We start from the raw sequence: 27,859 nt of genomic DNA on the forward strand, positions 1-27,859 counted from the left end.
TCTTATTCTCTCTGGCATACTGATTCATAACTGCTTTCACCAAATCTTTTTTGTTTTTCCTTGGTTTCCTCCTCAAGTTCTGTAGTCTTTCATCAGTCCATGATAGGGCCGAAAGATTCAAGGACACTTAAAAAAAAACAGAAATAGAAACATTTATTACAGAGGCTGCATTGTTTATAATCACAGTGAAGGAGTTTGTAGACTATTTGTAGCATCATTTACACATAGCAAACATAGCACAGAGAGGACACAGCAGCGAAGACATGGTGAATAACGGGGAATGAGTGATTAATGAATCCATGTTTCTGCCGCGACTCACCTGGTACGGGGAGCTGCTTGAGTCAGGGCTCACTGGGGTTTCTGTGCATTGGGGAAAGCAGAGAGCAGCTGGGGGGAAAGTGCACTCAACAGTATCCCTACATTTTCCACAGGATTTTATCCTGACAGATATATCGCTGCTGTGGGTCACCTGGAAAGAGCGGGAGGTCTTCTACAGCAATGTGGATTCCGCCCTGGTCCCTATGCAGCTTGCCTGTGTGCAGCAATGGTCCCCCCACCCCTCACGGCACAGTGGCGCGGACACGTTAGCCTGACTGGGACAAGGACCATGGTGGCTCTCTCTATAAACTTGCGCAAGCGCATTGCCCACGCTCTGGCTGAAACTTTTGAAGAGATTACAGAGGCCGATTACCGCGACATGATAGACCAAATCAATGGGCTATTCCACATCTAGGCATCCATGCAGGCAGCCATAAAGCCCTCCCCCACCCCAAACATTTCCATCCTTAAAATAAAAGCTGCTTACCGGGAACCCGCTCCTCTGCTTCTTCTTTGGCTAGCTTCCTCCTGGCTTGAGAAGAGCTCCTGGCTGCATGCCTCCTGGGACTCCGGAGTGTCCACCATCTCAGTAGCCTCACTCTCAGTTTCCTCTACACCCTCCCTCTCCTCTCTCTGCTCTGAACTGTCCATCGTGGTCCTCGGATTGGCAGTGAGGTCACACCCAAGTATCGCATCCAGCTACTTGTAAAAACGGCAGGTCGTGGGGGCAGCACCTGAGCGGCGGTTTCCCTCACAGGCTTTGCAACAGACACTCCGCAGCTCCTTTACTTTAATGCTGCACTGCAACGCGTCCCGTTCGTGGCCCCTTTGCGGCATGGACTTTGACATCTGGCCATAGGTATCATAATTTCTATGGCTGAAGCGCAACTGTGACTGCACAGCTTCCTCAATCCAAACACTGATGAGGTCCTGCAGCTCGCAAGTGCTCCATGCTGGGGCTCGTTTGGGGCGTGGAGGCAGTGATTGATTGATTGCACTCCACACCTGGCTGAGCAAACAGGAAGGGGATTTTTAAAATTCCCGGGGCATTTAAAGGGTGGGTCACCTGAGCCCAGGGCAGTGAAGTGCAAAACGATGAGCAGAGTGGCTGAAAAGGTATGCTGGGATACCTCCTAATACCCTGGAGGCCAATAACAGCGTTTTTGGTGGCCACACTTGATGAGCAGCACTGCATCACCAGCGCTGGAATCACTACACCCCAAGCAGACCTAGGCCTGGTCTACACTACGCGTTTAAATCAATTTAAACAGCGTTAAATCGATTTAACGCTGTACCCGTCCACACTACAACGCTCTTTATATCAATATAAAGAGCACTTTATATCGATTTCTGTACTCCTCGAAGACAAGAGGAGTAGCGCTAAAATCGATATAAACATATCGGATTAGGGTTAGTGTGGACGGAAATCGACATTATTGGCCTCCGGGCGGTATCCCACAGTGCACCACTGACCGCTCTGGACAGCGATCTGAACTCGGATGCAGCGGGCAGGTAAACAGGAAAAGCCCCGCGAATGAATTACATTTCCTGTTTGCCCAGCGTGGAGCTCTGATCAGCACGGGTGGCGATGCAGTCCCAAATCCAAAAAGAGCTCCAGCATGGACCGTACGGGAGATACTGGATCTGATCGCTTTATGGGGAGACAAATCTGTTCTATCAGAGCTCCGTTACAGAAGACGAAATGCCAAAGCGTTTGAAAAAAATCTCCAGGCTACACAGTGCTGCATGACAAGTGTAACGGAAAGCCAAAGACTCAAATGGACGCTCATGGAGGGAGGGAGGGGTACTGAGGACTCCAGCTATCCCACAGTCCACAGCAGTCTCTGAAAAGTATTTGCATTCTTGGCTGAGCTCCCAATGTCTGTAGGTTCAAACACAGTGTCTGGCGTGGGTTCAGGGAATAGCTCCTCAGTTTCTTTCAGTCCCCCGCCCCCCCGCAACCACGTTGAGAAAAGGGAAAGAAATCATTTTTTGACTTCTTTCAATGTCACCCTATGGTTACTAATGCGCTGTAGACGCGATGCTGCAGCAGTGAAAGAGCAGTATCCACTTCCTCTCCCCTCCCCGGGTGACGGTGGCAATATGCTGTATCCATCCTCGCCATCAGCCCGGTGGAGTGCTCCTGGCTGGCCTTAGGTTGAGTGGCTGGCCGGGCGGTGCCTGGGTAAAAATGGATGACTCCCAGTTATTCCCAGTAGGATTGGTACAGAGACGACCTGCGTAACCGTTTCCTTCATAGCACTGGGGGCTTGAGCTTCAATCAGCCCCCTCCCTCCTGTGTAAATGGGAAAGATTCTGTACCTGCTGGACTGTCTAGCAGCAGCATGCTGGGCTTCCTCTCCCCCGCCACCGCTTATTGTTTCCTGCCTGGACTGTTCATAGCCCTGGGACGCTGCCTCCCTCATTTTTCTCCACTAACAAGTTCTCTTTTCTTATTCTGCATTCTTTATAACTTCGATGACCAAATGGGGGGGGACACTGCACGGTATAGCCCAGGAGGTTGGGGGAGGGAGGGAAGGCAAACAGGTGGGTTGTGCAGGGGCACCCTCTGTGCTAATACTTGACACAGAGCGCGGTCTCTGATACACTTGGTCCTCTAGTACACTAGCCCCTTCATTCTTAGGCAGGACTACTATTTTTTAGAAAACCATAAAAAGGATTGACTTGGGGAGTCCTTCCCAATTTTGCTTTTTGCGCCCCCGGCCGATTCTCAGCCAGGGGCACTTCCATGATAGCAGTGGACAGTACAGAGGGAGAGGGATAACCGTATCTCATTGGGCCCCAGTTTTCTCCGGGGCAGTAGACGGTACAGAATGACTTGGTAACCCATCTCTGCTATTTCATGCAAAAGAAATGAATGCTGCTGTGTTAGCGCTGGAGTATCGCCTCTGTTACCGCGATCCAGTAACGTACGGTGCCGGAAAAAAAAAAAAAATCTGAACCGGCTCCATGGTTGCCGTGCTATGGCGTCTGGCCAGGGCAATTCCAGCGGAAAAAACCAGCGCGAAAGGTGTCAGGCTGTTGTTTCCGGTGGAAAGGAATGACTGACGACATTTACCAGAACCGCCCGCGACAAATGATTTTCAACCCAGAATTCCAAGGGGCGGGGGAGACTGCAGGGAACTATGGGATAGCTACGGAATAGCTACCCACAATGCAACGCTTCAAAAATCGACGCTAGCCTCGGACCATGGACGCACAACACCAAATTACTGTGCCTAGTGTGGCCGTGGGAAATCAAATTTATAATATCAGTTTTATGAAACCAATTTTAGCTAATTTGATATTGTTGCGTAGTGTAGACGTGGCCCAAGTGTACAGCCAGCACTGCAGCCAGGGAGTTGCAGCGCTGGCTGTGCTTTGCAAGTGTGTACACAGAGTGAGTTGCAGTGCTGTAACCCCATCACCAGCGCTGCAACTCTCCAGCGTAGCCAAGCCCTTAGGATCATAGACTATCAGGGATGGAAGGGACCTCAGGAGGTCATATAGTCCAACCCCCTGCTCAAAGCAGGACCTATCCCCAGACAGATTTTTGCCCCAGATCCCTAAATGGCCCTCCGAAGGATTAAACTCACAATTCTGGATTTAGCAGGCCAGTGCTCAAACCACTGAGCTATCCCTCCCCCCTGTGCTCTTTTCCAACAAAATGTTAGCAACTTACTTTCTTGTGCAATCTTAGAATCATAGATTATTAGGGTTGGAAGGGACTTCAAGAGATTATCTAGTCCAACCCCTGCTCAAAGCAGGGCCAATCCCCAAATCCCTAAATGACCCCCTCAAGGATTGAACTCACAATCCTGGGTTTAGCAGGCCAATGCTCAAACCACTGAGCTATCCATCTTGTTCCTTTTCCATTTGTGGCTCTCAGACACAACATACTATTTCATATTGCTCCACAGCTTTGCAGGACTCTCACATAATGTTAGACAAACACCTGACAGAGATGGTCTAGATGAGGGGTTCTCAACCTTTTTCTTTCGGAAGCCTTCTCAACATGCTATAAAAACTCCACGGCCCACCTGTGCCACAACAATTGTTTTTCTGCATATAAAAGGCAGAGCCAGCTTTAGGGCCCCATGCTAAAGGGGGCCCTGTGAAGCTAAGGGCTAGTCTAAACTGGTAACATGTAGTCGCAGCAGAGCACTGGGAAAGAGTTCTCCCAGTGCTCTAAAAAAACCCACCTCCACAAGGGGTGTAGCTACCAGCACTGGAAGCGCAGCGCTGTAAAGTGCCAGCGTAGACAAACCCCAAGTTGCTCAGGATTCACCTTCAGCCTTAGGTGGCAGGGCTTGGAACCCCAGGTTTCAGCCCCACGCATTGGGGCTTTGGCTTTCTGCCCTGGGTCACAGCAAGTCTAATGCCAGCCCTGAAACCTGCTCAGGGCCCTCCAATGGGCCTCAGAACCCTGGTTGAGAACTACTGATCTAGATAATACTTAGTGCTGTTACAAGCACAGGGGACTGGACTAAATGACCTCTCAAAGTCTCCTCCAGTCCTATGATTCTACGATAATATTTACACCTTTTTTCAAAGATGATAGCAGCATAGCAGCCACAGCACTAGTCCTCCAACCTTAAATAATTCCCTATTACCACATTTCAGGTGCTTGAACTACAAAATGCACATATATAATCAACCTCACGCAGATCACACCAGGTGCTTTCAAAAATATATGAAATCAAATGGAATAACCCAGAAAAAAATTGCATAATACCAAGCAACCCATGGAAATAATGGGAGGAGCTTCCAACCCAATATTGAGGGTATTGCTCTCTAGCACTAAAACCACTGTGTAGATCCTCCTCCCACATCTCTCCCTGAGCATCAGGGTCCAAGCTGCAATGTCTACAAAGCTGTTTTTAGCACTGTAGCATGAGCCAGAGTATATCGATGTGGGCTCTGAGACTTGCTGCCACGGGCTGTAAAATGTAGTATATACATACCCTTAGTTGACACTACTAAAAGACGACACTATGGGTTTTCAAATACAATAAGCAAACTTTTTTCAAATGTGCTGGTCCAAACCAATAGATCATGTATGGTCATTGATTTACACATCCAGCTGCCACGTGAAAAATCCCCATTTACTTCTATATATGAATAGCTAAAGGTATATCCAACAGAATATAGATTTGGATATTCTGATTTTAAAAAAGCAAATAGAGCAAACAGTGCAAGCCCAGGAAATGAGCAACCCTACGATAAAGTTAGAATGCATATGAAATGAAGGAAATGTTTTAGAAAAAAGTTATTCTGGTTTGAACTTTCCAAAAGTTTGTATTAAAAGTGACAATGGAGACAAGAACGATTTTAAAAATAAGAGGCATCTAGCTTTGTGGTCTAATTAATTCTAACAGGGTTCTATGCTGCCAGGTGGCAGACCTATGTTATTTATTATTTGTATTACAACAGTACTTAGGAGCTCCAGAGAGGAATCTGGATCCAGTCGTACTGGCATCCAACCATCCTCTGGAAATATACCTGCTATGATGTGGGACAAAAAAAGATCAAAACCAATGTGAAATACAGATTTTTAGAGTGATGTGCTTAACACAATTTATTTAACTTTTTAAACTGCTACTACATACATCTTTTACTAAGCAAAAGTCTACACTAGCATGGATATGTTGCACATTCTTATGGATAAACAGGACCATGTATTACAACACCCATGAACAATTCTGTTTCATTTACATGTTCTTTGATCAAGCCTCAAGGACCTGATGCGGCACTAAACTCCCAACAGTACTGATGTTTCAGTTTGTAATAAACACACACTAGCACAGAAACATTTCATTATATATAACCATATGTAGAGGGAAAAGGAAACTGCCAAGGTTAAAATAATCAGTTACATTCTAATGGCAAAAATAATTAATACTCCCTCTACAGCAACATGCTACCTCACTTATGAAACATACAGTAGCACTTAGTTCTGAAAGATCAGTGCACAGATGTAAATGAGTAAGCTGAAAATATAAAATACAACATGACAAACTTATCCAGCTAGAGCTTGCAATCAGACACGTGTACAGATGCTTCCACCCCCAAAGAGACCTGCTAATATTAACAAAGACCTGACTGTAGAATCAGAAACCCGTTTAGGTTTATTTTTACATATAAATTGAACAGAAACAAAGTTATTTTACTTTTAATTTGCCCACCAATATAGCCATATGATTTACAGTTTCTTTCTGAAAACATTTAGAAGAACTAGTATTTTTCAGACTGTTCTTTCCCTGGTCCTCCAAGTTGAAACAACCAGTAACTGAATGTTTATTTCTTTCCATGATAATAAACTGAATTTTCAGCAGTTTTTATTTAGCACAGTAAAATACTGGAGTTAGGTAAGTAGGTCAAATGAACTACTTCAACATAAGATTTCTACAGGTTACTTAGGATATGCAGTTTCTAGCTACTGTAATCATGCAACAGATGTTAAAGATTTATTATGCAATATTTTTTTTTAAGTGACATCTTAAAATTCATACCAATTTACCATTGCATCACTATTCATAACAGCTGAACATAGCAGTTGACAACCAAAGCTTTGGTTGTCTTAAAACAATTCTAAATCTAAAAAACAGCATATCCCACACTCTTGGAAATGCATGCACAAAATCGTAGGTGCAGTTACAACTGGTCATTTGACTCATTTTTTCTTCAAGATATTTGCAGATACAGTGAATGAATGCACTCATTCAATATGTAAACATATGCATATTTTATATGTGCAATTCTGAAACACCAGATGTACTCTAATTTTTTAGATTATATATTACATACAAATATACATTATGGTTGTAAAGTTAAACACTCAAAAGTTAGTAAGTGCCAAAGTTAAGGCTGCTTGTGCAATCTCAATTCAGTCTGCTTCCGTAAACATGTTATGATTGACTTGGCCACATCATTTAGGAAGTCTCTGCCAAAGCTGGAAATGGAGCACAGTTCTCCTTTACCCTAGTCCATTAAAGAACATTCTTGTGTTTTCTCTTCTTGCACCTCTATCTCATTCACTGTCCATCCTGTGGTACTTAATGAGGCAAGGGTCTGTAGAATAAATAACATGGCACCATGTAAAGACTACTTTAATGCACAATGGGGCAGCATTAAGGTTATACAGACAACCTTAATTCTGCCATTTCCTTAACAGAGTAAACTTTGCAGCCTTAACATTCTTTTAAATGTAGTTTTTTTGTATGTTGTTTGCTAGGTATTTCTAAAAAAGCAAACTGAAAAAAACAGAAATTCCATTATAAAGAACCGTATGAACCATCACAGGTGCAACCAAGAGGCCTGGAAGTCAGGACCTTTAGATTCGCAGCATATACCATTACTACTTCAGCTAAAGGAGAAGGCTGTAGCAGAAGCAGATTGCCATTATCCTCCATTAGAACCAGACACTAGAACAGACAGCATACATTTTGTGGTCAGAAAATAGTTGTACAAGCACTAGCAAAGGAATGCTGGGAATCAGAATTGTTGGATTTTATTTCTCGCTCTGGATGGAAGTGTGATTTAATGGTTAAAGAGAGCACATCTAAGCACACTAATCTGGCACATTTGTTCCAAAAGTGAGTGTGGCTAAGTAGATGAGACATGGATCTCCCACATTAGAGGTCTGGGTTCTATTCCCAACACAAGTCATTTCTGGAAGAGCTCTCTCTGTTACCCTGCCTATAAAGAGAGAAAATGATCCTTTCCTTATCTGCCAACGGCATATGGCCTCTCTCAAATGATACAGGTTGGGAAATGCACAGAATTAACAGGAAGTCAGTGGAAATGCTGGGACTGGAAAACTCCTGACGGCTCTGCACAGGGGCCAAGGGCACACTCACAGATTTTAGCTGCAAGTCTGCAAGGAGCTCTACTGAGTACATAACAACAACTTAATTTGCAGTGATTATAACCAGAACTGGATGGATTTAGAAATGCAACCTTCCAATTGCAGGACTATCCCACTTCCAAATTTTGAGTTCTTCCTCCAAACCTGCTGCTGGAGCTCTTAAAGTAGCAGCTGGATTATTTTTTCCTCCTTTATCTGGTAAAACTGCTTATTTTGCCCTAATATTCTCCAAAAAGGCTGAATCATTCCTCCTAAAACCTAAACATATTCAGTCTTAAGCAGAAAACAAGCATGGAAAGTTTCAGCCACAATGGTTCAAGTTTAGTAAAGTTACAAGCAACTGAACTCATGCATATAATGGAAAGCGTTAGGAAACCTTAAATGTGCATAAATATCAAAGAAAGGAAAATTAAGAACCTGCATACATCAGGCATCTGAGCCTGCATTTCTTGCACACCCTAACCTTTCACTGATTTCAAGAGATATTTGAGGTGCATAATGAAGGCAGAATCAAGTCCTAAGCAGGTAATGATATTGTCTCTATATAAATTCATGGTATGCCCACATCTTGTATACTGTGATCAGATGTGGTCGCCCCATCTCAAAAAAGTTCTCAGATTGGAAAAGGTACAGAAAAGGGCAACAAAAATAGTTAGGGTATGAAACAGCTTCCATATGAGGACAGATTAATAAGACTGAGACTCTTCAGCTTGGAAGTGAGATGACTAAGGGGGGATATGATAGAGGTCTATAAAATCAGGACTGGTATAGTGAAAGTAAATAAGGAGGTGGTATTTACTCCTTATCATAATACAAGAACTAGGGGTCACCAAATTAAATTAATTGGGAGCAGGTTTAAAACAAACAAAAGGAAGTATTTCTTCATTCAACATACAGTCACCCTGTGGAACTCTTTGACAAAGTATGTTGTGAAGTATAACAGGGTTAAAAAAAAAGAAGTAAAGTGCATGGAGGATAGTCCACAAACAGCTATTAGCCAGGATGGGGAGGAATGGTGTCCCCAGCCTCTGTTTGCCAGAAGCTGGGAATAGGCGATAGGTGATAGATTACTTGACGATTACCTGTTCTGCTCATTCCCTTTGAAGCACATGACATTGGCCACTGTTGGAAGACAGGATACTGGGGGCTAGATGGACCTTTGGTATGACCCAGTATGGCCGTTATGTTCTTAACTATTGCAAATTTGGATACTAGAGACAACCAGGTTTGATTAGTTCACATTATTATTAAATTTGCATATATCTACAAGATTAGTAAATCACAAGTTAGGCAGTTTTTAGATTATAATCATATGGAGAAACAGGAAAGGCATTTTAACTTTCCACTCATAGCTGTTTTAATAGTTTCAAATGCAGTAAAATGGAGTGATGCAAGTTCCCTAATAGTTCCCACTTAAGACTGTAGACATAAAATGTGTTAACTTTCTGTTGGTACACACCAAAACACTTTTATTAGCAGTCTCAGATTAAGGGAAGGGGAGAAGTAGGGCATTTCCCGATTTTCAGTGTGTCTTCAACAGTCTCTCTGAAGGAAACATTAAACAAATGTTTATCATATTAAGTTATGATAGGGTTTTTTGGTTTTTTTTTTTTTTTTTTTTTTGTAGTTAACTGCACCTTGGGACTGGATGTGAAGATCTGTATTTCTGTTTTAGGAACTTATGTAAAAAAAGGTTTTCTTTAAAATATTTTGAAAACAGGCCCCATATGAAGCTCCAAAATCCAAGAATGCGCTTCCAATGTGCAGCAAATATATCTGGGGTCCACTATCCCCCTACACAATTTTAAATACCATAGAAAGTTGTAATTTTTGGTGTACATTCTATAAAAACCTAGCCTCTTGTTTTCGTGGATTTTTATTGGTATTAATGCTAAAATAAAAATATTATTAAGCTGTAATAATTTAATGAGCTATATTTTAAGATGACTTCCTTTTCAAAAGTAGTCATTTTAATTTTGATATTTGTATCAAAAATGTATTTCCAAATCACGAAATAAAAATGATGCAAACATTATGCTAATGAAACTGAAGGATTATCAAGCAATAATCTAGCAGTTCTACTGAGAAAAGATCTGACCCTAAATCTTTCCCTGACCAAACAAAAAATAGCTAAATTGGATTTAAGTATACATCATTCCAATATATTGTAACATTTGTTATAATGAGATCAAAATCCTTTTCTAAATTTATAAATATTGGCTGTGGACATCTTAAATTTGGAACAGTCATTGCACTGATCCACTGATTATACCACTGGCATCATCCCAGCTGCCCTTTATCATCTCTTTTCACACAAACTTGAATTCTGAGAAGACATTTTAACTGTGTGCACAGAAGTATTATGGAACCAAGTCTGAGGTATATGCTTTAATACCATACTAGCCTTTGTTCTTTTCATGTGAGTAATACACTTTCATGAGTTAGGTACAGGTCATTTGTATACGTAGATATTCCAATCTCTGCAAATACAGAGCTAATGTAATTCACGACACACGGCGCTTTACTGATTGGACTGTAGGCCTTCAGTGTGGTATTTGTATAATGAAGATTTTATTTTTGCCTTGAAAACTGCCTCTCACATGAGCCAATGTAAAAATATGTCTATATTCCAAATCTTTTAATGTAATGCTATGTGATTTTGTTTGTGCAATGAAGTTTTAGGCATTTTGCTAAAATTTAGAAGAGATTAATATTCAGGTATTAATCTAAATTAACAAGATACTTAATTGTTTCAAAATATTTAGAATAAATGGTGGTTGTCAGCGGCAAATTAATGCTAAAAATTTCAGTGTATAAGGACTGCCTGAGTTACAAGTCTTTAACAAGAGAAAGGCTACCACCAATTTTATCCAGGGATTTTATAAAGTGTGCATGGTTTGTATGCATCACCAAGTCGTTAAGACAAAATTATATTATCGTTCATAAATTTAGGTGTATTTTTACATTATTTACATCTGGCTCTTACATGAGGGAGATATGAACATCTGCTCAAAGAGCAGTAGCAGTCCAAAAAGCAAACAGAACGTTAGGAACCATCAGGAAAAGGATAGATAAGAAGACAGAAAATATCATAATATAAGTCCACGGTATGCCCACACCTTGAATACTGAGTGCAGTTCTGGTCACATTAAAATAAGAAAAAGGAAAGAGGAGGGCAACAAAAATTATTAGGGGTACAGAACAGCCTCCACAGGATTAAAAACATTGGTACTGTTCATCTAAGAAAGCGACCGAGGGGGTGAAGGGGGTGGCGGTTAATGATAGAAGTCTAAAAGATCATGAATGGTATGGAGAAAGTTAATAAGAAAGTGTTATTTACTCTGTCTCATAATATAAGAACTAGGAGTCACCAAATGAAATTAATAGGCAGCAGGTTTAAAAACAAACAAAAGGAAGTACTTCTTCCCATGACACACAACCAACCTGTGAAACTTATCAGGGGACATTGTAAAGGCCAGAAGTATAACTGGTTCAAAAAAAAATTAGATAAGTTAATGAAAGATAGGTCCATCAATGGCTATTAGCAAAGATGGTCAGGGACCCAACCCCATATTATGGTGTCCCTAAACCTCTGACTGCCAGAAGCTGGACCTGGACAACAGATGATGTATCACCTGATAAATTTCCCTGCTCTATTACTCCCTCAAGCATTCTGGACCAGCCACACTAAGACGACGGATATTGGTCAGATGAACCATGTTCTGACCCAGTAGGGGTATTCTTATGTTTACTTATGAGTTTAACCTCTGTAAATAATGGAAGCAGCAACAGTAGCCATTAGTTGAAACTTCATAAGCACACACCATCCACTGCTTAAGACATTCATAACTTTCAAATAACTTCATAATCAAATAGTTCAAGGGGGCAGAGTAGAGCTGTGGCTGTGGGTGAGGCTCGGGGCAGAGTGGAGCTGGGTGGTGCTTCCTCCTCACCCCCCATGGGGTCTGACCTGGCCCTGCTGCACACCCACTGTTCTTCACCCCTCTAGGAGAGCATGCCAAAGTTTGGGGCAACTGAGGAGTATAATGAAATGTTTCAGAGTAGCAGCCATGTTAGTCTGTATTCACAAAAAGAAAAGTACTTGTGACACCTTAAGAGACTAACAAATGCACAAGCTTTCGTGGCTAGCTACAGCAAATTTTCTGTGGTTGTCTGGTGAGTATTTGCTTCAGGTTGGGGCTGTCTGTAAGCTACAGGCCACACAACAAAACACTAACCCGGAAACCTATCCTTGCCAAAGCCCTTTGCCAACTCGTCCACATATCTATTCAGGGGACACCATCATAGGACTTAATCACATCAGGCCACACACAGAGGCCGTCACTGCACATCTACCAATGTGATATACCATCAGTGCTAGCAATGTCCCTGCCATGTACACTGGCCAACCGAACAGTCTCTACGTAAAAGAATAGACACAAACCAGATGTCAAGAATGAAACATTCAAAAAAGCAGATGAGAACTTCAATCTCCCTGGTCACATGATTACAGACCTACAAAGTCGCTAATATTACAACAACAAAAAACATTCAAAACCATACCATGAGAACTGCTGAATTGGATAATTGCAAATGACACCATTAAATGAGGCATGAATAAAGACTGGGAGTGGATGGGTCATTACACAAAATAAAACTCTTTCCCCATGTTTATTTCCCCCCCATACTGTTCCTCAAACCTTCTTGTCAACTGCTGCAAATGGACCATTTTGATTACTACAAAATGTTTCTCTCTCCTCTGCTGGTATCAGTTCACCTTAACTGATTACTCTCGTTAGAGTGTGTATGGTAACACCCATTGTTTCATGTGTGTATATTGTTACATATATCTTCCTACTGTATTTTCCACTGCCTGTATCCCATGAAGTGGGCTGTAGCCCACGAAAGCTTACACTCAAATAAATTTGTTAGTCTCTGAGGTGCCACAAATACTCCTGTTCTTTTTATAATGAAATGTAGGATCATTTCTATGAATAAGGAATGTCTATTACATTGTTATATTATGTACTACAGCAACTACATCAAGCTATTACTATAACCAAATAAAACCTCAATAAGTTTGTGGATCAGAGTTGTTTTAAAATTTAAACAAGTCCCCTGATAATCAGCTCCCAAATAAAAATAGTGGACAACCTATTGCAGCGAGAGCTAGATTTAATACTTAATGTGATTTTTAGAATCAGACACTGGAGATCGAAAACGTCACATAACCTATTCTCACATACTTGTTCCAGTCTAGTTTTAAAGATGACCTAAAAAGGATTTTTTTAAAAAAAACTTGCTAGAGCATCTTCATCATTAAAGTGACCTGAAAGCTTTGTGGGAGGATTTCTGGTTTTGTTTAAAGGTTTTTCTCCTCTTCGTTTTGTATCTCAGAAGGAATGAGGAACAACAATTCTGATCTTCCCTTGTTTGCAGCAGGTATTGAGGACCTCAAAATTTATATTGTCAGCTTTCACACTTTAATTCGAGTAACTGGGTTGTTCAATCTTTAACAACAATTTCTCTAGCCAATATATTAATCATTAAAGTTAAACAGAAAAACAAAACACAAAGTATTTTAGCCAACTTGAAGATCTCCACTATTCTTAATTGTTTAACATTCACTCTAAATCAAAAGCGTCTCTTCCATTTTGCAGATTTCTCATTAAAAAACTGAAGAGAATTTCTCAACTTCAAGAAAACACTACACTTTAAAATGTGTTTTAAAAGGCTACATGATTAGTAATATGAAAACAAAAACAATGCTTCACTAGCTCCCTGATCAAAAGGCCTAGGGAAATAGGGGTCCCTTAGACACTATCAGTGAGTTTAACAGATACACTCGAGATTAACATCTATAATGTAAAAACAAGCACTACATTAGACTTTCCCACTGCCACATTTTCCAAGAAACAGACACTAGCTAGAACATTATTAATACTAGACAACATTTTGCACCTGTGGATCCCAAAGTGCTTTACAAAGGTGGCAGTCATCTTCCTTTTACAGATAGGTAAACTGAAAAACAGGTGTGCTCTTGTACAGCTTATTTCACAACACAGACTAGTGGCAAACACAGGAACAGCCCAGGTTGTATCTCCTTAAAGCTTCACAATAGTCTCTTCCACGTAGTTTTTATACATATCTACAAAAATGACCCCCACCCCCCATAGAAACTTTTGGGGACATAATTTATAATTAATCAAAACAACGCTGCATAAAGAATTCTGAATGTTAAATGAAGACCAAACTGCAAAAATAATCTAGCATACAGATTCTTAACAGAAAATGGAGACAAAAGCTCTATTAGCCCATCCTCTTGCTAAATCGGGATTGTCTGGTACTGTATGTTCTCACATGCTTTATTCAGTCTTGTTTTAAATGACTCATAAACCTGGACTTCCATTACTTTTTTGGAAGACCATTCCAGAGTCTAATACATTACACTCACAGAATTTTCTAGTCTATTATAATTATTTTTGCACTTATTCATATTGTTAGAGAGCTTATTCCTTCACCCTCTCGCTTCCCTGGTCCTTCTCGCCTGAACAGAGAGCAACAGTACCCAAAGTCTTAAGGTGCAAACAGCTGGATGTGTATTGGGGTGAACTTCCAGAAAGCAATTATTTCAATTTCCTTCTTCAGTGTCCCCCTTCCCAGCACTGATGCCACAGAGCCTGGTCTGTGCCCTTGTTCCCATTCCCCCTCTTACTTTCTGATTGACTGCAGACTATATAATAAAACTTGAGTTCTGCTTAGCTATACCGTAACGAATTATTTTACTGAAATTTAACTAACCAATCCTAACATATTGTTAACATGATTTAACCAATTATATCCCACCACCTTAATTGATTTACACTCAACAAAATTAATTATACAGCAGACAGAAACAATCACAGAACCAGGCAGAGATTACACAGACAAACAATAGGGAAATGGAGACTACAGTGATAGAACAACAAAAAAATGAGGTTTTTACAACCCAGCTATTGAAAAGTGAGTTCTTGCCAGACAGGATGCTATCAAATTAAGTTTTCTTTAACCATCTTTATCTGGAGGTGATAGGCATGATCAGGACAGGATTATATTCCTAAAAGCCCAATAACACATTATTTCAATCTGACTAGTTTAGAAAGTAAGGATGTGACCATATGCTTCCCAGTTTATGGCTGCCTCTTCTGCTTAGCCAAACGTCTTAGCCTAAGAACAAGGCCTTAGGGTTTGCCTACACTCGAAACTTCAAAGCGCTGCTGCGGGAGCGCTGCCACGGCAGCGCTTTGAAGTGCGAGTGTGGTCGCGGTGCCAGCTCTGGGAGAGAGCTCTCCCAGCGCTGCACGCACTCCACCTCCTCATGGGGATTAGCTCCCAGAGCTGCAGCACTGTTTACACTGGCACTTTACAGCGCTGTATCTTGCAGCGCTCAGGGGGGGTGTTTTTTTTTCCCACACACTTGAGTGAAAGTTGCAGCGCTGTAAAGCACCAGTGAAGCCAAGGCCTTAGACTATTATAGCGAGAGAAGGCCTATAAGCAGGCAGGCTGATTTTGATTTTTGTCTTGTCCCTCTATAACTAGCTCAGTGATTTTTGTCTTGTCCCTCTATAACTATTCTTAAAGTATAGGCCTTTGCAGACAGGTCTGAATATCTATATCCTAACACTCCACCCCCGTTTTTTTTTTTCTTGCCCAGGTATCCCTGGAAAAGCATAGGACATATGGCAACACATGTTTTGATAGGGCCAGGCATCAAGGTGAAATGTGTCATTGCTCCACCTATCGCATTGCCTCTTGTGTAGTACTGTGCCCTGCACCTTCTCTCATATAGGCATACCACACCTATTTCAATTACTGTTCCAGACTTCCCATTACAGTGGGCCCGGGTTGTCTAGTACACTGGGAAGGCGTGTGTGTGTCTGTTACTACATTACTTATAGGTTATAATTAGTGGCTGTTTTGTAGGAGCTTGTGCCCCTCTTGATCATTTTCATATGCAACATAACACAAATACAGTTAACAATACACCAGATTTTCATATTACTCCTACTCATAAACCCCAAAGCTGGGTATCAGCACAACCATGTGTGTTTTGTTCCAGTTGGTACATCTTCTCTATGGGCTGTCTGAGCAGTAGTATACAAGCACCACTATAGTTAATGCTACCTTATGACATCTGTATAAAAGTCAGTGTTTCTAGATCCTTTAAAAACAACATGCTTAGTTCGATCTTTTGAAATTGTGTCTCTCTCTGAAGGGTGAAGGGTTAGTGACCCAAATTTGGAGTCATTTGATCCAGGAGTTGCAGAGATATCAGTGCCACCAAAAATAGCTATTTTAGAAAAAAAGTTTCTGGGTTGTTGTTTTTTTTGCCCAGCACTGGAGATCAAACTATTACTGAGCTATGGGTCAAAATGGTCTCAACCTGTCAAATTTTACACAAGGTAGTACATGGCACTCACTAAATTTTGGGGGGGACCCAACTTGAGAACAGTAGTTAAGAAAAGTGTCTATTTTTACACTGTGCATGCTCCAAATACAGAAAAACAACCAGAGAGTTTCCACTCCTGCCATTTTATTGTCCGAGACCAATGCACGTTCGAGTAAGGATTTGATGAGTGAGGAAAATCAAAACATGACATTGAAAATTCAAAACCGAGTGGTTGTTTATTAATGGGGAATGAGTCGCAACTTGGGCTGGGGAGGAGCACTTTTACCAACTAACAATACTATCAGAACAAGAATACACACACAACTTGAAATAGCCTATTTACATCCAACAACAAAAAACCAAGCAGTCTATAATCAACTGCTTACTAAAATCCAGAACAGATACACAAAATTAAGTAAACTGTGTACACATTAACTGAATATTGTAAAATACAACAATTAACCAAAATAGCAATCAATACAACAATTCAGCTCTCATATACTATATATATAGCTTGGTATAAAGTAAGGGAGAGAAAAAGGAAAGAGGTTAAACAAAACAGAGTATTTACTGCACACTCCAGATGCAGCTGACCAGCAGTACAGACATCAAGGGCATGACACATTGGTGGGAAAATAATCCAAAAAAAAAAAAAAAAAAAAAAAGCAAATCAACGCGACTCGAGCCGGCTAAATCCGGAGGAAATCCTGGCTGAAAGGGTATCAGGCCTTTCAGCTAGCCCGCGGATACTCCTGCAGATTTTGGTAGGAGATACAGTTTTATTGGAAGGCTCTCTTACTCATGTCAGTGTTTGATTGGTCCCTAGCTCCTTCGCCTTCCAGGTTCTGAACTAGTGCCCTTCACGTAAACAGGATCTGCACACGGCATACTGCCCTATGCACATGGCACGCTGGTATTTTGCGCACAGCACTAGTCCGACCCTTAGCTGACCAGGGAAAAGAGCGGGAAAATGCACACGGCACTATAATGTTGCACACCGCATTATGGTGTTGCACACGGTACCAATGTGACCTTTTGACGGACAATTGGCCAAACAGATGCCATGTCTGAGCACAGGCTTTAGGGTTGCGACATTTATATGCCGTAAAATTCTAATTCTTGCAAATACTGTACTCTACATTCCAAATGGTTAATGAGAATGCCTTAAAATTTGGTGTCTCTTATAGGATGTAGGGTAACCAAGCTTGAAGTAATCTGACCAAGGTGTTCCCAAGTGGCAGCTCCCACCATCACCACCACCCAAAAAAACCAAAAAACACCCCAAACAAAAAAACGGTTTCCTTCCAGTGCCATGTACTGTTAAACTGAATGATACACGACTGGTTGAATCACAGACCTCTTGACTGCTGGGAGCTCACACTTCAGTTAACATAATTAAGGATAAATTAATCACAAGCCCCATTCTAAGATAAAAGGACTTTGAGGCGACATGGTTAAGAGATTACCATCTATAATTCTCAAATTGTAGCAATTTGGGGAGGGGACTGAATGTAATCAAAGTCTTTGGGAGAAAAGTATTAGACATGAATGCTTTTGGGAAGGAAGGGGGCAAAAGAGTGAAAGAATAGGGAGAGAAGGGTTTGGGGCTGCAGTGAGAGGAAGGGGATTATGGCAGGGGCAGCAAGAGAGTAGGGGTTCACAGCACCCTGCCAGCTCCACCTAAGTACCCTAATGCTATTCCATTGTAACACAGTTGTACTTTGCCCCAGGCACTGGATGAGTCAGGTTATAAGACGGGAAGTAGTAACAGAAATAGAGATGTCTGTACACCAGGGAGCGCAGTTTTCAGAGAGATGCATTCCTTGCTTGCAGTGGTGAGGCCCTGGTACAATAGTGAGGAGGGAGCCAGGTTGCATGGGCAGCCCTAACTATATTTCCTGTTTTTCAGATGTCTGAGTCTGACATACCACCAAGCAATCTTAATTCATGGTAACCAGGTTTTTTTTTATTTTGGCCACTGAATTAGTTTGTTTCACTTTGAAATCCACTGGCTCAGAAGGGAAAAGTGAAAAACAAAAGGGAAAAGGTAAGAAATTGGGCAGAGGACACTGCTCCAGAAAGGAAAGAGAAAAGGCAAAAGTAGTATTAATTTTTAGAGATAAATGAGATGTGAAAATGTGTTAAGAAAAAAGGCACCACTTTGTTGTGAGTGAGATAAACATGAACAGTCTTGGAACTGAATTATCACTTGTCTCCCTTCTCACAGCACTTCATAACCCTGTCTTAACACTGTAAACGTGGACGCTTCTGCCTTCAAATTTAGTTTGTCGCACACAGAAAGTTATCTAAACCTGCACAGTTGTTTTGACTGCCACTATCTAAATACACCTCCACAAAAGGTAGAGAAAAAAAAAATTCTAGTAGAAACCTGTCACAGCAGCAGGACATTTCAAGTTATTACACCCACTGCAGCCCAGCCCAAGCAGGCATCCTGCTGTTCCCTCTAATGCAGAAGACTCCCCTTCTCACCTGCCACCGATTCCTGGTGTCAAGGCTCTCTTTTCGTGAGACCCATCTCAACCTCAGGCTGCCATGCCCTCTCCCCTCTTCATAAACTCCCTTAAGACGACTTTGGAAGTCTCTCTGCAGTACCCTGTATGAGCCTTACATGCACCCAACGGACAGGAAGGAGGTTGTTTCTATCACATCCTCCCTTCTTTACACACTCAGGGGGCAGGCAGAATCTCTTCCCCACCTTCACACACTCGCCGGGGGAGCTGGAGGTCTTCACCACCACACCTCTTCCTCACAGACTATGGAGGAGCGTGTCTCTCTACCAGAACTCCCCCCCCAACACACACACACACTCACATACATACACACACACACACACACACTCCCCCGCGGGCGGGGTGCCTGCCACATCCAGGTGTGTGTGTGGGGGGGGAAGGTTATAGTGCCCCCCATGCCCCGGGGAGAGATACCTTCACACCCACCTCCTTCCTGGGAAGCTCCCCCCTCATCCACCGACACCCCTGAGCCTCCCCACCAACCGCCGCTCCTCCCGCAGCTTCCCCTGCCCAGCTGCCTCGAACTTCCCCTCCCACCAGGAGCTGCTCCGGTCACCCGGAAACGCCGCTTTCCCTACTCCAGCGTCCGGACCGGCGACCCTCCTCCCCGGCTCCGCCGCAAGCTCCTCACCTGCATGGACGCCATGATGGATCCGCCCCCCTCGCCTGTGCTCCGCCAGCGGCGGCGAGGACCCGAAGAGAGAGAGACGCAGCGGCGCCCTGCCCCGCCCCGCCCCCTCCCTCCAGATCACGTGGGGCCACACGCCGAAGGCAAGAGACCGCATGCGCCGAGCGGCCAGAGGTCAGGGCTGCGCTAGGTACGGGCCACGCCCCGACAGGGTGTTACATCGCAGCTAGGCGAGGGGTGTGAGGCGGCGCAGGGCCTGGGCCATCCCGGGCCCAGCAGCACCGCCTGGGAAGCGCTCGGCCGCCGGACTGGAGTCAGCGGAGCAGGACCGCGCCCTGAGCGGCCGGGCGATGGGGTGTCGGCCACCGCGCCTCTGGGGGGGGCCTCCCTGCGGCGCCTGGGCGGGGTGCTCGGCCGCAGGAGAGCCCCTGGGCCCGCCTCGGTGCGGGGCCTCTGGGGAGCGGGGGCTCGCCACCGCCCTCCCGTTCTGTTCGCCCCAGCGGCAGCTCCATGGGGGGAGTTGAGCAATATTTCGGGTTGCCAGTCTTGGTTGGATCTGTTCTTGGAGGTGTTTTCATGCGAGGTAATCTTGAATTAAAGACTAAGCTTTAATTCCTGGAGACTCCAGGACAATCCTGGAGGGTTGGCATTGAATGCACACAGACTGCCACCGCAGCTGCCTGCAGGGAAAGCTGCAGCGAGGTCACATGAACATTTACTCACTGTCCAGTTCTCTAAAACTCTAGCTGGTCTTTACTGAGCATGTGCAAATTGTGATGTTTTAAATGCTTAAATTATAACTTTGCTAAAGGTGGATAGATTTTCCTGGAGGCAGCAGACATCAGGACCGTGAGATGAAGGTCATGTCCCCACTAAATACTCATACCCCTGTTCCAAAGCAGAGGGGTGCCAGAGCTTTTCAAATAACAGGACATCTGCATTTTTGTTTAAAATGGTAGAACAATGTGCGTTTCTTTCACGTTCTCAGAAATATTCCAGAAGACTTCAGGCGGAGGGGAAACTTCAGCCCAAAGGGTTACATTTTGGTAAAGTTATATGGAACTGAAAACAGAGTGACGTGTGGGGCAACCTTCATAATAGATAGGGCTACCAGTCCTGCCTCTAATACTAGTTATTCCCCTAGTGTTCCCTCCCAGACTGCAGGTCAGGTCTAGTATATGTCTGGGTGAATGCATGAGTGTGGCTGGCAAATCACCCATAAGATCCCATGATTTCCAGGGGCTTGTGTCACCACAAAGAAATAACCTGGCAAGTTTCTAGTATACTGCTGGGTGGCTCATCCCATTAGCTACTCTAGAAAATCTGCTGTGTCATCATCTAATGGTCTGTAGACCACTAAGTCCTGGGTTCCTTTTATCCTGTGTATTGCGGATCATGTAGATGCATTCAAATATTTTTGAGTACATATGGCCAGACATATTTTGAATGGTGTACTTTAAAAACAAATCTTTTAGATGCATGTACATGCACAAACACCCCCCTTTTAACTGTGCAAGTATTTTATTTTTAAAAAACACCTGTGGTTTGTTGGATTGTCCATTCAGTGATTGGAACTGGTCCTGTTACCAAAATTTGCCATCTTAATAAATCACTCGAGATGGTTGAGTCCAAAGCTGACTGCAAGGACTTACAGAGGGCTCCCCCTAAACTGGGTGACTGGGCATTACCTGGAATATGGTGCGTAGTTCTGGTCCCCCCCTCTCAAAAAACATATTAGAATTTGGAAAAGTACAGAGAAGGGCAATGAGAATAATTAGGGGCATGGAATAGCTTCCATACAAGAAGAGAGTAAAAAGATTGGGGCTGTTCATCTTAAAAGAGACAACTAAGAGGAGGATATGATTGAGGTCTATGAAGTCACGAAGATATGGGGAAAGTAAATAGGGAAGTGTTATTTACCCCTTCACATAACACAAGAACTCGGAGTCACTCAATGAAATTAATAAGCAAAAGTTTTAAAACAAACAAGGCAGTACTTCTTCACATAATGCATAGTCAACCCATGGAACTTGTTGCTGTGGGATGTTGTGAAGGACAAAGGTATAACTGGGTCCAAAAAATAATTAGATAAGTTCATGGAGAATAGGTCCATCAATGGCAATTTGCCACAATGGTCAGGAATGCAACCCCTTGCTCCAGGTGTTCCTAAACTTCCAAATGCCAGAAGATGCGACTGGCTGACAGGACGGATCACTCAATAATTGCCTGTTCTGTTCATTCCCTCTGAAGCATCTGGTCACTGGCAGAGACAGGATACTGGGCGTGGGCTAGATGGACTAGTAAGGCTGTTCTTATAATCAAAGTGGGAATGAATTGTCTTCCATGTTAGAAAGCATTGGATTTCAGAAAGTTTCAAAGGTTTGTTTCATGGGGAAGTGGGCAGTTTTAGATGTTTTTATTGGATTGGAATAACACAAAGGTCATAAACCCTTTCTAACGCACATATAAAGCATATGAAAGTAGGATATAGTGAAATACAAATGAACATGACTGAGTACACTCTTCGTGTGTAGAGAAAAGATATTTGTAAAACTCTATAACGTGTCTTTCTTTTTCTCCACAGATTATCTCAGTTGGGTTCTCCCTATACTTCCATGCAAAACATAACATGGAACTCTGATAGCAAAAGCTAAAAAATTGATTGTGCAGAGAAGAGAAATGCACAGTCCAACCCTGCAAAAAGTGTGTGACTGAAGTTTGAGAAAGTGGGAATGGTTAAAAAAAAACAACCTCATTTCTGCATCACCAGGACAAAATGAAGTGTTCCCATTTAAATATTTGATGTATCTATTGAAAAAGAATACCTACTTATTTCTATAACCTGTATCCTCCTTCACCTTTCTGCTGTATGTTAGATTAATGTCAAGTCCGGCATTTGGACTGTAAACTTTTTGGGGGTAGAAAGCTGTCTTCTGTGTGTTTTCCCACTTAACCCATCTGTGGACACTATGAAATATCATCTCCACAGCTGTAGGGAGGAGAAGAAAGAAGTGAGAATGGGGAAGGCTTTAAGTTTAATGGGTTGATGAAGGGGATAGATTTTTGATATATTGCAAAAGGGTAGCATTCACTGAAAACATTTGTTATATACTTCTACAGATTTTAATTTCAAAAGAGGATTTTGCAACAAAAAAAGAACATAGCTAATAGCTGTTGGAACTCCCTTCTCTTCACTGAAAGCATTTATGTTTTGAAAGCAAAGGTATGCCAATGCCTGATCAGCACATGTAAATTCTAGAAGGGGAAGGAGCCAGTAGCCTGCCAAAAGACTGAGAAAGAGGCTTTGAGATGCAATCTAGAAGCATTTTCATGCTAAAATAAATGACAAGATCACATTTCCAAGTGAAATCCTGGTCACAGTGAGGTTAGTGGGTGAAACAACTGGAGGTGGGATTGATGTAGGGTTGACTTTGCTACTGCCCTTTTGACACAGTTAAAATATTAAATGAAACACCATAGTTAGTGTTACTAAGTTGTGTTGTTTTACATGAACCAAAACGTTTATCCTAAAATATGTTTTTAATGCCATAAGTTATACACATAGCAAGCATATCAAGTTTAGGCAATGGGCATGTGTTCAGCTGTAAATGTGCATATTGATTAGTCAACAGGTTCATAATTACAGTGGAATAAAACTGATTTGAAACCATTGTAATGAAATTCTTAATCCTGTTCCAGAAAACCCACTTCAAGGTTGAAAGTGGGGGTGGGGTGGGATAGGGTGTGTGTGTGTGTTCTAGCACACACCCTACAGTGCAAATTAATTTTATTTTGTATGTTCTACTATATATACATAGGAAAGAACTCTCTGCTGGTCACAATAGAACTGCGTAAATATAACACAATGAATAGTTTATTCAGCAAATAGTTTCATTTTTCTCAATTTGTTCATGAGTAGGTCATGGAACTCTTTGTTCTAAAGTATTCACTAATTTAGAGAGTGAAAAATTCTCTTTTGGAATATGATTAACAAACAATTGCACAAATTCTCAGTTTGCATTTCAGCCCAATGCTGAGGATTGGCACAAGGCCCTACTTATGGGCTGTGCAGTGCAAGGGGGGCTGCCTACATGCCATGAGAAAAGACTTCCCCCCCGCCCTCCAGAAGATCACACCAGGGAGTAGGGCAAGGGAGGGACAGTGGATCTTCATTTATGCTTGTATAGTGATGCCAGTACTCTAAATAGTGCAGAAGGGCAGCTGGAAAACCAGCCATTAGGGGAAGGTGGGGGATCTAAGTGGCTGCTGAAAGTAACCAACACAATGGATGAAATTCATTCTACTTATATAAAGCTTCAGTATTGGGCCTCTAAGGTCTGACACTGCACCAGCAAAGTTAACAGTTTTGACATGGACTTCAATGGTGCACAATCACTCTCTTAGAATCCAACTCCAAATTTTATACAGGGAGAATGAATTTCATGTACTATGCTGGTTAGTTTCATAAATCATTTGGCATTGTTTCTGTTCCCTGATTAGTTACAAAAGACACCCAGCCATCCAAGTGAAAGTCATGAATGTTGTACTTGAATCTTTACTGAAGAAGTTTTTAATTGTATATTCAAGCATTCAGTGTTAACTCACTTTTCTTGATCATTTCTGTTAAAGCGTGAGAGGTTGAATGTTTAGAGAAAGCAAACCCAAAGGGGTTACAACTATAGTCAAATTGAAATTTGCCTTTGGAATTCAAATGGCTATTTGTATACAATTTTTTCCATTATTTAACATGGTTATTTTCTCGTGATGAGCATATTGTTTGTTTTGACGTGAATAAGCGGTAAATGAAGATTAAAAATAAAATATAAAACAAGTTTACTGAGTATTCATTTCTGATTTTAGTGAATATTAAAAGTATTTATATTAGAATTTGACAGGAAATCACAGAATCACAAGCACCTGTGTTGGGTTAGGTCCAGACCGGTTTTATTCCATCACTTTCCATCCCCCATTATCATCTATAAAGTTTTTGCAAGAGAGTTATAAAATTAACCTACTTAAGTATTACTAGTGTCTTGAATATTTCAGATACTATACTAAACTGCATATTACTGCAATTCCTTGCAAATTCTACCACTCCCGTCATGTTCCACCCTTGTTTTCTTTTGTCCTGCCTCCTCCACCTTCACCTTCACCTCTTATCTACTTAACCCACAGAAGTTACTTATACAATTACATTAATCTCCCTTTGTTAGTCTAGTGGCCTAGCAACCATAATCTGCAGTGCCAGACGGCCACATCTCACAAGTGAGGAGGACTGCACACTTCACAAAGAAATTGTGTTTGTGTCCCATTCGACCAGTTTGGTAATTTAAAGAAGGATATTGACCTGTGCAGTGCATTAGGAATTTGTCAGGAATAGAGGATCTTTTGAAGAATACAAACTGACTTCACCTACATAAAACCACCCATGGTACCTGCATCACTCCAGCAAATGAGGAAGAGAAGTGGAATCAAACCAGAAAATAGGAAAGAAAAATAAAATGAAAATACATGAGAAATGAAAGATGGCTAGAAGTAAGAAATACTCCTGAGTTTATGCTGTGGCTAGTGTGTCTTTAAAAGGCATATCATTTTACTGTCTGTTGAAATCATTGACCTAGTGTTACTGTAACCTCAAGCTATACAAAGATAGGTAGGTAATCCCTTGTGCAATTTATGCCAAGCTTCTAGGCTGGGATTTTAAAAGAGAAGGGCATTAGGCAGCCAGGATAATAGTACTTCCTTACCTCACAGGAGTGTTGTAAGGATAAATGCAATTAAGGAGTGTGAGAAGCTCAGGTATTTTAGAAGCTATATAAATACCATAGACAGCTAGTGAATGATGGAATAAATGAAATAGTCATCTCCTTGAGTATTCTAGGATGCGAGGAGATAAGACATTAGCGATTATCTTCAAAAACTCATGGAAGATGGGAGAGATTCCATAGAACTGGAAGAGGACAAATAAAGTGCCAATATATAAAAAGGGGAATAAGGACAACCCAGGCAACTATAGACCAGTCAGTTTAACTTCAGTACCCAGAAAAATAATGGAGCAAATAATTAAGCAATTTGCAAACAACTAGAAGATAATAAGGTAATAAGTAATAGTCAACATGGATTTGACAAGAACAAATCACCTCAAACCAACCTAATAGCTTTCTTTGACAGGGTAAGCAGCTTTGTGGAGGGGGGGAGAGTGCCATATCTTGACTTTAGTAAGGCTTTTGATACTGTCTCATATGACCATCTCATAAACAAACTAGAGAAGTACAGCCTAGATGGAGCTACTATAAGGTGGGTGCATAAATGGTTGGAAAACCGTTCCCAGTGCTTCACAGTCAAGCTGGAAGGGCATATCAAATGGGGTCCTGTAGGAAGTGGTCCTGGGTCCAGTTCTGTTCAACATCTTCACAAATGATATAAATAATGGCATAGAGACCACTTATAAAGTTTGTGGATGATACTGAGCTGGCGGGGGGGCAAGAGCTTTGGAGGATAGGATTAAAATTCAAAATGATCTGGATAAACTGGAGAAATGGTCTGAAGTAAACAGGATGAAATTGAATAAGGGCAAACCAAAGTACTCCACTTGGGAAGGAACAATCAATTGCATACATACAGAATGGGAAAGAACTGCCCAGGGAGTACTGTGGAAAGGAATCTGGGGGTTATAGTGGAGAGAAAGTTAAATATGAGTCAACAGTGTAACGCTGGGGTGTATTAGTAGGAGCATTGTAAGCAAGACATGAGATGTAATTCTTCCACACCACACTGATAAGGTCTTAACTGGAGTACTGTGTCCCATTCCGGGCGCCACATTTCAGGAAAAATATGGACAAACTGGTGAAAATCCAGAGAAGAGTAACAAAATGATTCAAGGTCTAAAAAACATGACCTATAAGGAAAGATTGAAAAAAATGGGTTTGTTCAGCTTGGAGAAGACTGAGGGGAAATAAGTTTTCAAGTACATAAAAGTTTGTTACAAGAAGGAGCGAGAAAAAATTGTTCTTTTTAACAGCTGATAGGACAGGACAAGAAGCAACAGTCTTAAATTGCTGCAAGGGAGTGTAATAGGGTGCTCACTGCACCCTGCTGGTTCAGCCTCCTGGACCCACTTCACTGTGAGTCAGGACCACTCCAAGCTGGTGCAACACTCATGCTCTTTATTCCTGTGTCCGGTCCCCACCACCATAGCAGAAGCCTCAATGGCAACAGGGTAGCTAGCATGCCTGGCTCCTTCTCAGCCTACTCCCTTTTCCTGGTCTCCGCCCCTGCCTTGGACTCACTGCCTCCCAAGCTTGTTAAGGAGGCTGGCAGAGTTGGCCAGTTTCTAGGCCAGTCCTAGCTAGTTCCCCAGCCCCAACCCATTTCCCCTGATTGGGGCTGGAGTAGCAGGAGCTGATTAGGGCTTCCTCTGCCACAGGGAGGTTTAGGTTGGATAGTAGGAAACCTTCCTGTTAGCGTAGTTAAGCACTTGAACAAAATTGCCTAGGGAGGTTGTGAAATTTCCATCATTGGAGATTTTTAAGGACAGGTTAGACAAACATCTGCTAGGGATAGTCTAATTATTACTTAGTCCTGCCTTGAGAGTACGGGCCTAGACTAGAGGACATAGATGTCCCTTCCAGTCCTATACTTCTATGATGTATACATCTCATTGAAAATGAATGTGAGTTGGGTTCCTAACTCCTTTTTGCCTTTGAAAATCTTCTCATTAGTGACTTATTGGGGGTGGGGAGGGAGAGCAGAAGAGGAAGGATTAGTATGTTTAAAATACACTTCTGTACATAGTTCTTCCAAAATCAGTTTTCATATTTGACACAGTCAGTTGAAGAAAATAACCTTTTTCAGAACCAGCATAGTCAGTTATGTTAATTATGGCATACGTTGAACACAAGGGCTCAGAAGTTACTCATTGTTAATAGTTTTACGATACTCTATAGAAAGTACAGCCAATACTTAAATACATTTTTTACTTTTATTTTGAAAGTTTATGAACTAAAAGCCTTCAACATAAATCCAAAGTGTATTTAAATGGCTTGTTAACTGCTTAATTGTAAGTGATTCCAACCTTGTAACTGATA

The 27,859-nt window shown here is 42.0% G+C and overlaps 1 protein-coding gene and 1 long non-coding RNA gene across 4 annotated transcripts in view; one reads left to right on the forward strand and one right to left on the reverse strand.

The window, feature by feature from the left end:
* UBE2W (ubiquitin conjugating enzyme E2 W) overlaps nucleotides 1-19,890 on the reverse strand; it is a 53,707-nt gene extending 33,817 nt beyond the window's left edge. Inside the window, exon 1 of one of the 2 annotated variants that reach the window (XM_032784764.2) lies at nucleotides 19,776-19,890. In XM_032784764.2, coding sequence (XP_032640655.1) covers nucleotides 19,776-19,790 — 15 coding nt within the window. In that variant the 5' untranslated portion in view covers nucleotides 19,791-19,890. The remainder of the gene's footprint in view (nucleotides 1-19,775) is intronic. The other variant, XM_032784762.2, reaches the window with a different exon arrangement.
* Nucleotides 19,891-19,999: 109 nt separating this feature from the next.
* On the forward strand, nucleotides 20,000-23,453 carry LOC116827329 (uncharacterized). 2 transcript variants are annotated; one of them, XR_004374274.2, is made up of 3 exons: nucleotides 20,006-20,355; nucleotides 20,761-20,818; nucleotides 22,357-23,453. It is a non-coding gene; the product is annotated as an uncharacterized LOC116827329 (long non-coding RNA). The 2 variants fall into 2 exon arrangements; XR_012655358.1 differs by lacking the exon at nucleotides 20,761-20,818 and having other exon boundaries at nucleotides 20,000-20,355.
* The last annotated feature ends 4,406 nt before the right edge of the window (nucleotides 23,454-27,859 follow it).

Source organism: Chelonoidis abingdonii, chromosome 2, assembly GCF_003597395.2.
Source record: "Chelonoidis abingdonii isolate Lonesome George chromosome 2, CheloAbing_2.0, whole genome shotgun sequence".
Taxonomy (NCBI): domain Eukaryota; kingdom Metazoa; phylum Chordata; order Testudines; family Testudinidae; genus Chelonoidis; species Chelonoidis abingdonii.